At 49.6% G+C, this 16,241-nt stretch overlaps 1 protein-coding gene across 3 annotated transcripts in view; it reads right to left on the bottom strand.

Moving 5' to 3' along the window:
- Window positions 1–16,241, bottom strand: part of BCL6 (BCL6 transcription repressor) — a 23,809-nt gene extending 7,568 nt beyond the window's left edge. Inside the window, exons 1-5 of one of the 3 annotated variants that reach the window (XM_006188853.3) lie at window positions 16,134–16,241; window positions 5,760–5,798; window positions 4,573–4,744; window positions 2,817–3,038; window positions 211–1,182 (exon numbers count right to left, since the gene is read on the bottom strand). In XM_006188853.3, coding sequence (XP_006188915.1) covers window positions 211–1,182; window positions 2,817–3,038; window positions 4,573–4,733 — 1,355 coding nt within the window. In that variant the 5' untranslated portion in view covers window positions 4,734–4,744; window positions 5,760–5,798; window positions 16,134–16,241. Of the gene's footprint in view, window positions 1–210; window positions 1,183–2,816; window positions 3,039–4,572; window positions 4,745–5,759; window positions 5,799–6,957; window positions 8,240–8,375; window positions 13,809–16,133 lie in introns of those variants that run through there. The other 2 variants (XM_014562694.2, XM_014562693.2) reach the window with 2 other exon arrangements.

The following is a 16,241-nucleotide window of genomic DNA, read 5'->3' as shown; positions in this document are numbered from 1 at the left end:
GCTCTCCTACCGCAAAGGGGAATGACCTCTTCTGCTATGAAAATACATTGACGCTTAATGTCCTTCCCTATTAGGCTAATCCAATCAATAGCCTTTCTCCCACACCTCCAACATGCTCAGCACTGCAGGCCAGAGAGGAACACAGCCCCTGCGTCCGTCAGAACCCTGCCCGGGGCACCCTGCCCCCAGCCCAACTGCCTCCGCAATCACCTGCTGACGATGTTATTGAGCCGGCTGGCCTGTGGGATGGTGGAGTCCTCCGCACTGGTGCTGAGCTTGGTTGGGGACTGGAGGTCAAGGTTCTCGGGCTCCATGGGCGGCTGGCAGGCCGGAGGGGCAGCGTAGGCGCGAGGGGAAAGGCGGCCCAGCTCGGCCGGCTCGGGCCCCTCGGGCTTGGCGTTCTGATTGAGGCTGTTGAGCACGATGAACTTGTACTTCTTCCAGTTGCAGGCTTTGGGGTCGGTGGGGCTCTTGGCAGGAGGGGAGCCTGAGGTCTGGAGGATACAGGCGTTCTTGCTGCTGCAGGACTCCGTGGGCGAGTTGGGCTGGCAGTCGGATTTCTGGGGGCTCTGAGGACTCACCAGGCCCTTCCTGTTCAGGGGTGCGCTGGGGGGCTCGAAATGCAGGGCGATCTCATCCTCTGAGGACGGCCGCTCTTCCTCCTTGCCAGCCTTGTCACAGGGGAAGTACGGGGCGCTCCGGGCTGAGGGGGCGGCTGGCTTGGGGCCCTCAGCTACGCTGTAGTGCATGTCACTCCGGGCCTCCTCTGGGGCTGCCTCCTTGGGCGAGTAGATGCTGCTGTGGCACACGCCGGGGGGTATCTCCATGGCCGGCCGACTGTACTCACTGGGGACCGGCCTGGCACTATCGCAGGGGAGGGCCCGCTCCTTGGGGAAGGGGTTGGCCACAGGCATCCGGGCATCCCGCAGCTCCTCGTCAGAGAAGAGGAAGCTGCTGACAGGGAGGTGGCTATACACGGGGTATGAGGCAGGTGGCGTGGACAGGCCATTGTACAGGCTGGGGGCGAAGGCTCTGCTCTCACACCCGGGGGCGCTCCTCAGTGGCAGGCTGTTCTCCACCACCTCGCGACCCCGGTAGGCCATGATGTCCTGGGGCATCAGCATCCGGCCATTCAGGAACTCTTCACGGGGAGGCTTGATGGCCGGAACCATTTCTGCTTCACTGCAAGAGGGAAAAGAGAGAAGACACTAAACCCCATATCAGAACCTTCCAGGTGACACTGGTCTAGGAAACCACATTTGTGCGTGGGTCAGGCAGACACGGGTGATGCGGCCCTGGCGTAAGGAAACACTTGCAGTTACAAGGCAGTCCTGCTAAAAATCTAGCAATCTAGCCCACAGTCAGGAAGCCGAAGCCTAGAGAAGGGAAGTGAGTAATCCACACAATCAGTGACTGTTTAGATGTGATCTTGTATAAGTCACATATGCATGTGTGTGTGTGATCTATGATTATCTATCATTATTCTGATGTTACAGCATATCAAGCTTTCAGAGCCCTTATCTCATTTCACCCCCACGGAATCCTGCAAGGAAGGTAGAGCAGGTTTGATTAGCTTCCTTTTACACACATGGAAATTGAGCTTTAGGGAGGGATGAATTCATGCAATGCTGGTGCCACGTGTTCAAAGGGCCCTTGTCAAACTGGTGTCCTGTGAAGAAAGGACTTGCCCTGTGTGCTGACTGGAGTCACGGGGAAGTTGGCTTTGGAGAACAGGCAGCACAGGCCAGTGCTGGAAGCCCTGGCTCTGAAGCCGCCAGACCTGGTTTCCAGTCCCAGCTGTGCCACTTAGCAGCTCTGTGACCTGGAGCAAGTTACTTAACTGCTCCCAGCACAAGGCCTGACCCAGAGACAGTACTGCTAAATGACGGCAGTGATGATCTTGCCACCATTATCACCCACAGGAGACAATCAGCTCCAGCTGCATGTACTGGAAGCAACAGTATATGGGCGAAAAATAGGCCAGCTCAGTACGATCACAGTTAACAGGGCTAGAAGCAAGACCGGAAGCTGAAGGGAGCCAGATTTCAACTCGCCACAAAGAGGAGCTTCCAAACTGTCCAAGGGAGATGGCGTGGCTCTGGGAACACTGAGTTCCTGGCTCCTGGAGATGTTCAAACAGAGGCTGGAAACATTTTTGTTTGAGAACGGATGCAATCACCCTGGAGCGGCTGAGTCAAATGGTTCTAAAGAAGTCAAGGCCTGAGTCTCTGTTCCACTTAGTAAAGCTCTTGCCTTCTTTGGCTATCAGGTTCCCTACTTTTCAATGATGGTCATGTCTTACCAGCCTTCAGGTAAGGGGTTACACCCCCTGACCCCAATTTAATACCATAAACATCCTCTTTCGTAGGAACAGGATGACAGAAAAGATGAGTAAAGCAACCCACAGGCTGGCGGGGGAACTAAGGCACATATGTAAATAGTTACACGGGAAGCCTGAAGGAGATCTAAAACATGCATGCAAATAGTTCAGACAGAAGCTGGGTCTAAAGGACAGGCAGAAGGCTCTGAGACACAGCTGAAGAGCTGAGGAAAAACCTAAGTGATAACTGCACAAAGATCTGCAGAGGAGCTGGCATCCAAACGTGGCTTGCAGGATTGGGGTGGGGGAAGGGGAGGAAGCCAGCAGTGGGGATGCACATGGCACATCTGGACAAGGTGACTGTGCAAAAATAGTGGAAAGGGAGGTTGTGGCATATCACAGAGGATTATTTTTTCTGCACATGTGTGTTATCAACAGTTTCTCATCTCTTCTGGCCCCTTCCAATTCCAAGGCTTCCGTCTGGGTGGCGGCTTACCTGGCCTTGATAAACTTCCGGCAAGTGTCCACGACATGCTCCATCTGCAGGTACATCGCTGTGGCCATCACGGCCATGATGTTGCCCTCCCGCAGGTTGAGCCGGGACGTGTACATGAAGTCCAGGAGGATGCAGAACCCCTCTGGGTTGATCTCGGGATCCAGATTGATCACGCTAAGGTTGCATTTCAACTGGTCTGTGAAGATGCTGTAGAAGAGGCCACTGTAAAACAAAGAAACGTCTCACCATGACAGACATATAGAAACTGTCATCAACTACTGTCAGCATCAATGCTCAGCCCCTGTGCCCTGGACCAATTCCTAGAACTTCCATAGCAATTAATAATAGCTGCCCTTTGTGGAGAGCTTACTAAATGCCAGAGTCATTAAGCACTTTACATACACTATCCTGGGTTCCTCACAGCCAGGTAGATTCTATCCTTTTCTTTCTTTATAAATGGGGAAGGCTAAGATCGGAGAGGTGAAGTGCTTTTTCTCACAGTCATAGAACCTGTATCCCTTTTGGTCTTAACTGCATAGATGGCCAGAGTTAAATTTAACACTCATTTGCAGTAACTATTCTTAGTCTCTATCTTTGAAATAAGCATTTCCCTTCTTGTTCCATCACGTTATCCTTATTTTAAAAATCCTATTGTATTTTTTAGGAAGTGAGTTGGGTATTGACGACAAGTAAAGTGACACCTACATCTGCAGTCTACTGATTTTCCAAAAGTCCACAGACTATCACAAGGTCAGTATTTCTAGGAGAGCCAAGTCAACGTCAAGTCATGCCTCCAGATACTACGTGTTTGGTAGAGGGAAGAGCACTCAGTTAGAGGCCGGAGTTCTGGGCTGTCATCTCGTGTCTATTCTTTCTGAGCATATTGCCAGAAGTGGGTCAGACTTGACCCAGGGAGTAGCTGTGCAACCTCGGATAAGATATTTAACTTCTCTGCACCTCGGTTTCCTTATCTGCTAAGCAGTGACAGGTGTCTGCCTTACAGAGCTATGGCAAGAATGAAGATGTAAAGGGCTTAGAATGATGCATGGCACACCGTTAGCACTCAGTGTTATCTAATATTTTTCTCTCTGCTATTAAAAAAAAAGTGCTTGTTGTAGATGTTGAATAAGTTCTCTACGGGCAATCAAGATCCCTGACTCCACCTCAGTTCCCCTATGCATGTTTTCATTTTTATCATCTATAAAATGGAGCTAATCATGTGTCATCCATAACACAGGCTGCTGTGAAGATCCAGGGAGATGATGTAACATAAAACTGCCCTGAACACTCGAAATACTTGACAAATATGAGGGATTAGCCAGCTCACATTCACCAACTTACATATGCTCAGAAACACCCATGACAATATAGTCGTGATAAAAAGTAATACCATCACAGAATAAAAGAGCAAAAAATTTCAAATAAACTTGCTTAAAGCATTTAAAAACTCTTTCACGTTTCATTTTTTCACTGGTTCACTGAGGTTATTCTCCACATTTGCTCCGAAACACACCTTTTGTGGAGCCAGTGTATGATCTCTTCTTGTTCTGTTCCTATAGAACAGAAACTCTTTTCTAAAAGTCTGTTTGTGTATTTGCTTCCTGGGAACCCACTCTGCCAGGCCATGTGCTAGAGATCTGGGGACAAATGAGACTCGGCCCCTCACACAGCAAGAGGCCTGGATGCTGAGAACCGGCAGCCAGCACCACCACCCGCCTCGTACCCATCTTCCACCTTTCGCTTCCAGACCCCTCACCTGCAGGCCATGAGGACTGTCTTATGGGCTCTAAACTGCTCCCGGCTCACCACTATGACAACATCAGTCAGGATGTCACGGCTCCGGAGGCGATTAAGGTTGAGAAGGACATCACTGGCGTGGCGGGTAAACTGGATACAGCTGTCAGCCGGCGAGGCCATTTTTTCTTCACCTGAAAGAAAAGGTCAAAATCCCGTTAGTCCTTCAGAATCTGTTTCCTTCTTACCAGGAGTGTGATAGCAGATGGTCTGGTCTGCTCCCTTGTGTTTGTGCTTCAAACAACTCATGGCCCTTCTCTGGGCATGACTCTTCACGTATGAAAATCAAGAGAACAATCTTTATCCAACAAGTTGGAACAGAAAGCCCTACAGGGGAAAGGCGAAGGAAATGAAGATCTGTTGAATGTTTTTCCCACATACCAAACACTCTGCCGGCACTGGGAGGCAGTGAATGTGTGACCGGGGAGAGAAGCTATGCTTTGAAGGTTAGCACATTGGCCATACCTGTTGCAGGCTGTGTAACTTGGAGCAGATTGTTTTACTGTTTCTGGGCTTTGGTTTCCCAAATTGGGAGTAGTAATTCCTACGTGGCTGTAAAAATCAGAGCTTCATGCTTGGTCCATGGTAGATTCTCATTAATCTCAGCTATTTGGGGTGGGAGTGGGGAGGTGGTGGTTGGTATAGCTCAGTGGTAGAGCATGCTTAGCATGCATTAGGTCCTGGGTTCAATCCCTAGTACCTCCATTAAAACAAACAAACAAACAAATAAACCTAATTTCCTCCCCATCAAAAAAAAAAAAAAAAATAGCTTAAAAAAAAACTCAGCTATTCTCATCAGTATCTCATTTCATGATCCCAGCCACCATCTCTCTCTCCTCTATTTGCCTTCAGAATTGTCTACATGTACCTTAAGGCACCTAGCACATGCTGGTGCATAGCAGGTGCCAAATTAACGTGAACCACGAAACAAGTTCACACAACAATATTAAGGGGAATGATCACACAGCAATGTTAAGATTGTTGAATGCACGGCAAAGGGGTAAGGGCTGGGTGTGATGGAGAGGGAATTGGTTCTCCTTTATCTCATCTAATGAAAAGTGGCACCATTCACAGAAACATGTGCGGTGGCAAATTCAAAAGAACCAGTCTGTCCACAACTTTTTAAAGCACATAGTTCAATGTACTTACCCAATGCCTTGATTCACAGTCCAAAATTTTGCTTAAAACCTGCAGGGAAGAGAAAAAGAAAACAGAAATTGATTTAATGAATGTAAGATTGTCCACTATAGTCTTATTTTAGGACACACATATTTAGTTTTACTTTGATAGCTGCAGCTTGCCAGCTGGTGCGGTTTTACCACAAGCTAGCAAACATTTTTTCCAGCTTGGCTCTTATGGAAACAACAGGCACCCGAAGCTATGCGATAATAATGTTTTTACCCTGAGTACTGGGAATACAACTTCATACACTAATTACATATACCTATACACATTTATTTCCTCTCTCAAAGTAAAAAATGTATGCCATCCAAAGGCCCTTGAGTTTACAGGAAAGAAAAAATAAGAAAAGTAATTCTTTCAATATTAATGAGAGTGATCCTACAGGGGTCTAAAAACTCTGGCAGCTTTTCAAAACCTGCTAAAATGTTATCTTTCAAGTCTTAGAATGATTCCAAAACCTGACAGGGTCAATATCTTTATCCCTGGTTCATTGGTGACAAAACTGAGACTCAGGTTCAAGCGGCTTGCTCAGAACAAACAGCCAGGCAGGATTTCTGGACTGTCCTAAACACTTAAGACGAAATAAGAAATCTGCAGAATACAACCTGAGATGGCTTATCTACTCTTTTCTCGAGAATCTTTGCCTTCTCTTTCAAAATTTCCTCTCATCCCTCCTGGGTCTAAGACCAGATAGTTTGCTACAAACTTCCAAGTTTGTGCTTCCCCCTGCTGGTGAAAGATTTAACTGCATAGTTTTGCGGAGAACAGGTCAGGGAGCACTGAGGAAATACGGACCCTCTCCCAACTGGGTTCTCTAAAACAAAATAATTCAAAGCAAAGGTGAAAGACTCTCATTTATGATCATACGTGGGCTGCAAACCAAACAATATTTGAACCCCACTCCAACCCCTGCCTTTTTTAAAGTGTAGTCCTTTAGCACTATTTTCCCGGGTAAAGGGGCCTGAGGCCAGGGAGGTCATGTTGGGCCACATAGATGGTGAGTGGCCCAGCCCTAGGTCTCCTGGCTCAAATTCCTGTCCCTGTTCCAAATCAGCCTACGTGCTGTAGAACATGCAAGACAGCACCCTGATGTGGGTGAATCTCATTTTTAAGTTCCTTCCCCCACACAAACACTTTGCCCCCATTCCAGGCTGCTGAGTCTTACCAAATGAACACTCTAAAATGAGAGGTTTCCTTGAGTCTGTAACCAAACACTCTGACATTTCTCTGTGGTCCCAAGTGCCAGTCACTCAATCTCATCGGCTTCAAGGTTAATGTGTGCATGTGAGTGAGTGAGGGTGGGGGAAGGAGATAGGGGAAGGGAGAGGATAGAAAAAAGATGAAAGAACCTACTTCCTCCTCTCCCCATCCTAATTTATGATGGGAAAAGAGAGATACGCTAAATTGGTCTTAGCTAAAGTTCAGTGATTATCTCCTTGGGAAAAGAATGCTGAAGACACATGTGAGGTTTATTTATAAACCTTCTCCTCTTCCCCCTTAGAAGAGATCCTTCTACACTTCTGGAGTACCTAAGGCTGTCCTTGAACCAACTTCAACCACCATCTCGCTTGTGGATTTCCAGTCTCAGAGTTTTGGAACCACAGGAAGCCCAGATTTGCCATTTCACCTTGACAAGTGGCAATGACTCACTCTAGATGCATATTGAAACAAACAAACAAAATAATTCCCATGGGTCCACTGTCAGCCAGGCTCTGGGCTGGGCACTTTCCACCCTAAACCTCTGCCTGGCTTCACCAAAAACAAATGCACATTCACTAAGACCCATGCCCTTATTAAGTCCACTCCTTCTTAAGCTAGCTTTGTCTTAGGAGATCCCACAAGTAGTGAGTACATGGGTTATGGTGGGTGGGTAATGGCACCTCTCTCTACAGATGGTGAGCTGGGATCATTTGATTTGTTTTCCACAGACCACTCAGCTCTTTTCCATCCATTATTGTATCTGATCCTCATAACAGCCCCAATTTACTGGGAGGACACTGAGGCTCCAGGGGGTAAGTCTTGCCCAAGGTCTCAGAACTAATGCCAAGCAAAGCCCGGGACGAACTGTGTCTCCTAGTTTCAGCTACCCCACCAGTGTTCCACGAAAACAACCAAGAGAGCAGAGCTGTCAAGGAGAAGCTGACAACTGGAAGAGCCCAGACCTGGCCTTCCCCGACCCCATCCCAGCCGCAGCCACAGTGCCACCGAGTGAGAGTAAAACATGGTCTTTTCCACCCCCACACACTTTTTCTCCCTTGGCGCTTTCCCCCTGTATTTTCAGTGAGGCACCTGAGAAGGCAGATCCTTTAGAGGGACCGGAGGAGAAAAAAGAGGGACCTTCCCCTTAAGACAAAGAAGAGAAGACAGCAGAAAAGAGAGGAAGAGAGACAAGAGATGAGAAAAGAGTGAGAAGGAAAAAGAGGGAGCCAGCCAATACAAACAACCCCATCCTTCCCGCCCCCCTCCCCCGCCTCCATAGGCAGCCCCTGTCTCCGCTCACACACAAAGGCGCAAACCCGAGCCCTGCAGCCCCGGCGAGCCGGCTCGGATCCAAGGATTCGCCCACCCCTCACCACACCATACCTGTCTGCCAGGGACCGCCCACCCCCGGGCGTGTAGCCAGCACCACTGCTCGTCCACCTCCAAGCCCCCGTAGGCGCGGCGGAGACCGGGCGGTACGCCGGTGGCAGCCCTTAATTTGGTAACATTCAAATAAAACTTTTCGTGCACCTCGGTAGCTAACATTGTGTGTGCCTTTTTTTTTTTTTTTTTCCTGTTACGCCGTCAAGGCAGGGGGCAGTGAGGGGAATGGCACAGCCCTCTCATTCCCGGAACGTAGTCGATCTCAACTCAGCAGATTTCACAGAACAGTCTCTGCCTATCGCCGGCTCCAAAGACAAATAACTTTCCAGGAAGCTATCGGCCCAGACGGCAGCCAGGATCGCTGCCTGTGCCGCGCTGGCCGCCGGGGATTCACCCGGGGGGTGGGGCGGGGAGCGCCCGGGGAGGCTCGCGGGGAATAGGGCACACTTTCCCCTAAATCCCTCGTCCGCGCCCCGTCCAGGGCTCTCACAGTTCGCCTAGTCCAACCTTTCCCCCACAACAATTTTACAAATGGGGAGAGTCAGACAAGTTAGTCGCACAGCCAGCCTAGAACCCAGGAATTTGGGTCCAATCCCAGACTTATTTCATGACTTCAAGTTGCCCAATTCCAGAGTTTGTTTGCCTGATGAGTCTTTTTTTCTCTCCCTTTCTCTCGTTTTGCTCCCCCACCCCGGGATTCCTTTTTTAAGGGGGTGGTTAGGCGAGGCCTCAAAGTCTAAAAGATAAGAATCCCTGGGGCTGAGGGTCTCCATCCAGCGCGCCCCAGTCGAGTTGGAGGAAAACTAAACCGAAAGCCCCTTCTGCCTACGTTGGCTAGAAGGGGAACGCAGCTCGGCTCGGTTACCGCCCAAGGTCTTTAGAGTAGGAGCTGCCAGGCCGAATCTGGCCAGATTTCGGGATTTCCGAATCCGTTTTCTCCGAAACCGTAGAGAAAATTTCGGGATTAGGCAGAGGCCTGGGCGCAAAAACCCTAGCGCGCTTATAGACGCGCTCCAAGGTTGCCTCGCCTTCCCGTAGCCTTCCTCGGAATTATATCCCCTGGGCGCCATCTCCTAATCGGTCTCAGTAGCCCGGCCTGAGAGGCATTTTCGGGGTCCAGGGGTGGGGAATAGGGGAGCGAAAGATGCAGCCTCTAAGGCTGCACTCCCGTCCTAAAACTGGCGAGTAGCGTCACACTACGCCGCGCCTCCAACAAGCAGCGGAGGCGGGGTCACTCTCTGGCCTCATAAAATAGCAGTTTCTCATCCCTTCGCCCGGCGGGATAAAGGTGAAAGCGAAGGCTGAAATTTAATATGGGATGGAGTGAGAATCTAGGAAGGGAAGCTAAAATTAAGTAAATGCATTTATTGGAATGGAGTCCCGTGGTTCCGGGAGTTCAAACCTAATCATGTTTTACCTCTGCCTAACACTAGAGAGAGCCCTCCATCAAGACTTGAAACCGACAACCCTTGTCGCCCCGCCCCCTCCTTTCCATTGACCTAGTTTAGACACGGTCTCCGGATTTGGAGAATGCCTTCCGCCCTACCCCCTTCTCGATCCCGACTGGCTTTTGGATTATTGGTAATCTAACAATTCCAATAACTCATTGAGAAATCCAAAGGAGAATCTGAAAGTGCAAACCACCATTCAGGGGGCAGGGACGAGGAATTTTAATGAGACTGGAGCTGCCGCAGTGGAACCCGCATCAGGGCTCCTGCCGGAGCGCTCCCTTTCTCCGCAGCGTCTCAGCTAATGAGCTGCTCGGGTCTAGCCAAGGTGGTCAGGCGGTAGGGAGATAGGGTCAAATCGCCCAGTTGTTTTTGTTCTAGGGAAGAAACACTCTTCGCGCTCTTGACTGGGGGCGGGAGAGTGGGGAGACGACAGTAGATGAAGGCGAATTTGATAATGCGATGGCCCCGGCTGTAGCTTTTGGGTGACCGAGGAGGTGTTCAGGTACATTATGTCCTGACTTTCATTTCCATCATATTTCCTGCCAACAGAGGTCTTGCAAGCCTGAAAGCTTCTAGGAAATGCAATAAAATAGAGGGATGTGTTTTATCATCAAGATCTAAAGAGGAGCTGCAGAAGGGACGCTCCCCAGGCGCCCAGCTCGCGACAGCCTTCCAGAAAGGGCCGGCAGTCAAAGCCAGCAGACCGCGTCCCCGAGCACAGATATTTTGGCCATCCTGTCTGGACCGGGCTCGGCCTTTGCAAAAAGGCTGGTAGTGGAGGGGAGAGGCATGAGCTCCCCAAGCAAACAATGCCCTTAAAAATCCGATCTGGACAGAAGTCAGCCAAGGTCTTTATTCACGTTAATGAAGATGGAAGGCACTAACTGTCCTTGGAAAGCGATGAGTCAGACTTGACCTCTCTTCAAACGCGTCCCCAGATTTGTTTCCAACCCGAACAGAGGCGCGTTTCTCCCTCAGTAGGAGAGACTGAACTCGATTCCGGCGGACCAGGGCAGTGGAAACAACGGCTTCTCCAGCGGGTGTATGAGCCTGCTATCGCTAGGGGTCGCCAGCACGCGGACACGCGTTTACCATCTTAAGTTTTGAGCTCCGAAAAAGAAAACTTTGCTACGAAGCTGTTGTGGATTACATTCTGCCTGTCCAGAGGACCCAAACACAACTGACTTCTCGCCAAGCCACTAAGCAAAGTTTGGAAGGCGAAGAGAGCTATTTCAGGATTCCAATGTGAGCCTCGGGAGCAGCGAGGTTCATCTCTTCAAGTCTAGGGACTGGATCTTAATCACGCCCTAACACACGCATACACAGTCTCCCACTGCCCCCACCAAGATCTAAGACCCCACCCCCCATCCCTTAGTACTACTGTAGTCTTTTCAAGTCTGTTACTGAAAATCTTGGGCCATACTTTTCTAAACAAATTCCTTGGGAACAGCTGGGGAACCTCTTCAAACTATGGTGACCTAAGAGGTTGAAATCATGGCTCTCTCTGATTGTGTTCCTTTCTCTTAGACACCTCAAAAGAGTGGAGATAAATTCACTTTGGACTTTAAGTCACTGACCTGGAACTCGGCAGCTTAAAATCTAGTTCCGGTTAGTTCTGGTTAACTCACTATTAACCCTCTCATCAGGTCTGTTTCCTCAACTGTGAAGAGCTGTTTGTCCTAGAGACCCTGTGGCACCCCTCCACTATCGACTTTCCTCAGGGAGAGGCCACAGCGACTGGGAGAGTGTGTTCAAAATGGGGTAATTCTTGGTTCTCTTAGCAGAAGCAGATGCCCGTCGCTGGGCGACTGTGGATGGGGCAATCATCCGGAGACTTCATAATTTTCATCCATTCATTGGAGGTCGGATGTCATCCTCATCGGAGGGTGTCCTCCCCCTGTCAGTCCTAGCACCCGTTTGAGATACTTGGGGGCCCGAAGGTGACGCGGTCGGCCGACTGCCCAAAGCGGTGAACTAAGTCAGAGTCTACCACTAGGTGGCAGACTCTGTCCGAAAATCACCGCGCGACCACAGCTTTCCACACCCGACTGCCCCCTACTTTTTTTTCCCCTATTAGGGGGAGGGGGTTGCCTCCATAGGGCAAAACTGGAAAACATTTAATTTACTGGGTCTTCTTTCCCATGCTCACGCCTCTAGCGATCACAGCGCGGTAACTGGAGCTGCGTTCATGTATTATATGTTGATTTTTCCAGTCCGAAATGCTGAATGTAATGGGAAGAGAAAGGGTGCACTTGTCTTCAACAAGCAGAATGGTACTCGACAGTATTAGCAGAACTTCCTGCCAAATACTGGTCAACCAGCGAAAAAGTCAGGAATAAACTTCTGATTCCCACGGAGAAAAGGGGCCCTAGAGGCCAAGGGCAGGAGAGTCCCATCCAGGCTTACTGCGCACCGCTAAGCCGAAGATGGGGGAGTGGGGACGAATATGATCTTTTGGTGGGGCTGTTGGTCTCGGACTGGGAGGCGAGAAGGGTTAGGAGGAGCCGTTTCTGGCTTCCAGTGGGGCGAAGAGAAACCAGCCAGCTTTCCCACAACACAGCACCCTCGCTGGGATCACTACGGCGGCTTTCCCACTTGTTGCGCAGTGCAGGAAACCGGCACGCGCCACACTACTCTGACTCCCAGAGGGCTCCAAACCCAGCTGGAGACCAGCCTACCATTGCCCCAGTCCATCCACAAACCTCCCTCCCCAACCCATCCCCCGATATACACCACCAGCATCGCTGGCAAAACGACAGGACTTCCAGTCACTATGCTTTTTAACACCAAAACATTCCTCTTTATCTTAGTATCAGACAGGCAGCAGAATTCAGGTGCCCTGAGAAGTCAAGTCCAATAGGGAAGGAGGGCTACTACCACCGCCTGGAAAACTCGCCTACTTAAAGACAACCAGCAACCTTCCCCTGCGCGCGCGCGCACATGCAGACACACAGACACACACACTCGAACTACTTTGCCTGTGACACCATCCTAACTGGAAAGCAGCTTTTCCCCCTCTTTTTGAGACCAACTGCGAAATCTTTTTTTAAAGTTAGTTTTGTCAATCCTCTTTCTAAAGAAAGAAAAAAATCCTCATAAGGTCATTTCACAATATTTTTCAAATATTTGACTTTTGCAAATAGTTTCACCCACCGAGGGGTGGCGCTGCCGCACCACCTCCTCTGAATCAATTTTTTTCACAACAAAGTGGGTTGTGAGTGTGGCTACCCGGCAGTGGAGAGGGAAGGAAGAATTTTGACATCTAGTCATGGCTACCATTTACTCAACCAATAACTGGAACTCTTTAAGGCTCAGCAAACGACAACTTAAGAGTTTTGAGTCCCATCCCTGTCCACCAAACCCAGAATAAAAATTGAACAGTCTTTTTTTAAGAAAACAAGGGGCAGAACCCTTCAAAATTGAGCACAGAAGAAATCGCTAATTGGAGAATTCCCACTTCTTCTAGCTATCTTCTTCACATTGCCCAGTTTTTACAAACAGCTTCTAGCTTTATGGCCACTATCAACAGATCTTTAAGCAATTAGTCAATGCTTGGGCTTGCAGTATTGGAAAAGTCTTCCAAATAGGATATTGGAAACTTCTATTTATAAATGGGGGAAGGGGGGATATTTCCCATCTACAGGTTTCTATTTTGGCCTGAAGACTCAACTGTAGTCATTTTAGCAAGGGAATGCCCATCTCCTGGTTCTCCCTTTCCATTTCCTCCTCCCTCAGAGACAAATATCTTTTCTCCTTAAAAAAAAAAGCATATATTTAAAAGTGAGAATGTGATTTCACCTCGTTCCTTTGAGCTCATGTTTGCTACCTCCAGGAATAGCGTGTGGACTAGGGCCAGATGAACTTCAACTTGGGCTGCAGATTTACGAGGTTCTGTTCCAGTGCCAAAGGCTCTTGGTAGTAAATAGTGAGCAAAATAGATACCTGTCTCCTGACAGATCTTACCAGTCCCCCCTCTTATTTTTTTTTAAGTTATTTATTAAAACCACACACACCTTGCAAAGAAAAAGGGAAACTGTCAGTCTCTGTAGAGGAAGCCGGTGGCATCGCTCAGAGCCACAAACTGTATTTCTAAACAGCCCTTTCCCTGGTTCCTTCTCTCCTGCCCCACTTTTTTTTTTTTTTCTGGACAGTAAAAACAAAAAAAAGCATATAAGCATATACTGACATTAAAAAAAAAAGTAAAAGCATTACAAGACTTTCCTTCTGGAAACTAAAAACTGATTTTTTAAAAAATCCATAAAGGACTAAATCAGTTTCCTGAGGGGGATGCTCCGTCGACTGCTCACTAAGGAGGTCAGGGACCCAGTAACAGCCCTGGACTTTGAGCACCCAGTTTGGGGTCATTCCCTCTGCTCAGCTGTCAGGACCCCTACCACCAAGTCAAACATTCCAAGAAGGCACAGTATAAAAGGAGTCTTTTTCATTCTTTTTTTTTTTCTTTTTTTAATCTTTAAGGTGTGTTCTTGTTTTCCATGGGGTAGCTTTTAAAACTCATTATTGCAACGCGAGTTCCATTTTTGGCCAGAGTTCCAATAACACGGCATCATAAAGGCAATGCAATCCACAGTTCTCAAGACATTTACCACGGTCACTACATCCGGCAGCGGGGTGGCCCCTCGCTCCCGCTGCTCCCTACCGCAGCCGATTTCCGAGGCTCCAACTCCTTACCCGCTCCCGCCCCGGGCCGCCGCCGCCGCCGCCTTCCCCCATTCTTACTCCCTCGAGGAGAGCCACAGGTTGCAAATCCAACCAACCTCGCAATCCGTTTTTGCAAAATCACTCACAAAGATCTCCCGTTCCCGCCCGCGCCCCCTCCTCCCGCGCCGGGTCCCCCAGTCAGGGCCACAAAGTGCCCTTCTCTCCTCCTGGGTCTTGCACGCAGGAACGCGGGCTGGGGCTGTTTGTTTTTCCCCTCACCCAGTGCAAGGACCTCGGGAACCTGAAGCCTGACGCCGGCTACTCTCTGGCCCGCAGGGTTTTTAAAAATTTATTTGCCTGTTTTTACAAAGCTTGCACCATGGGAAAAATAAAATTTAGGAAAGCTGGGGGAACAGCCATTGGGAGCTAACACCGAGTCACGCAGCGCCCAAAATACAAACACCGCGACCGCCAGAAATCCCGCCACCTTCCCGCTTGGCTGGGCCGTCCTGTGAAGGTTCCCGGAATCCCCGCACGCTGAACAGCACCGCAGGTGCAAACGCGCACCCCTCTCCCACCCCACCCCCCAAATCCCCGTCCCGCCACCAGCCTCTCTCCCCAGGATGGGGAGAGGGAACGCGCGGGGGTTCCCAACTCCGTCGACTGAAACCAAGAAAGAATAATTTTCAAAGTATTCAACATCCCCGCCCCCAGGCAAAGCTAAGCCTCTCCCAAAACACAGGGGAAGGGGACACCAAAACAGTCGGATCTCGTTAGGAAGATCACGGCTCTGAAAGGAAATAGTAGAACCGACACTTCATCTGGGTTTACGGGGAAAAACAAAAACAAAAAACCGAGGAGTTCGCCTGCATTTTTCCTCCCAAATCTCGGCTCGGGGGTAGGGAATCTAGAGGACCGAGGCCAGTAGAAGGGAGCCAGCGGGGCGAGCGAGCGGGCAGCCTCCCTCCTCGCCTCTCGGAGTTACCAAGAAGGACGGCAGAGGGGAAGGAAGCAGAGGAGGGAGGGAGGGAAGGGGAGGCTGGAGCGAGAGAGCAAGGAAAGCAGTTTGCAAGCGAGAAAAGAGGGAAAAAACACAGCCGCACGAATCCAGCCAGATCACAAGCCGTACACAAGCAGCAGCAGAAAAAGCGAGAGCGCGAGCGCGCGTCCTCTCCGCCGTCTGGGGCCAGACAGCCCCCAGACTTGCCCGAATCACCCCCCAAGCACTGTCTCGTCCTCTCTGCACCGGCCACCCCCTAATTCCCCTCCTTCCTCTCCTCCACCTCCTTTTCAAAAACCAAAACAACACAAGGGAGGGCGGCAAAAGCCTCCCCAAACCGGCCGATTCACTCAAAGACAACAAGAATAAAATAATAAATATATAAAAATCTATATCCTAGAGTGGGAGAGACGTGGGACTAATCTTCGGCATTTATTTTAACACCTGACAGCTACAATAAATAAATATATACATTTACATCAATAGATACACATAGGAAACTTGGAGCCAAAGCATTTGGCAAGAGCGGAAAAAAAAGAATTAAAAGGTAAAATAATGATCATGAGCAGCGGCGGCGGCAGCGGCACCAGCGGCAACAGCGGCGGCGGCGGCAGCAGCAGCAGCGGCGGCAGCAACAGCAATAATCACCTGGTGTCCGGCCTTTCCTAGAAACTTCTTGCATCACCACTTCTAAGAACCCCAGTTCTAAGAATCAACAGAGCTCAATTCTCGGAATTTGAGCTGCGGACTTTACCA

This window comes from Camelus ferus, chromosome 1, assembly GCF_009834535.1.
Source record: "Camelus ferus isolate YT-003-E chromosome 1, BCGSAC_Cfer_1.0, whole genome shotgun sequence".
NCBI lineage: Eukaryota > Metazoa > Chordata > Mammalia > Artiodactyla > Camelidae > Camelus > Camelus ferus.
The sequence above is the reverse complement of the archived record's forward strand: the minus strand, read 5'-3'. Positions and strand labels throughout refer to the sequence as shown.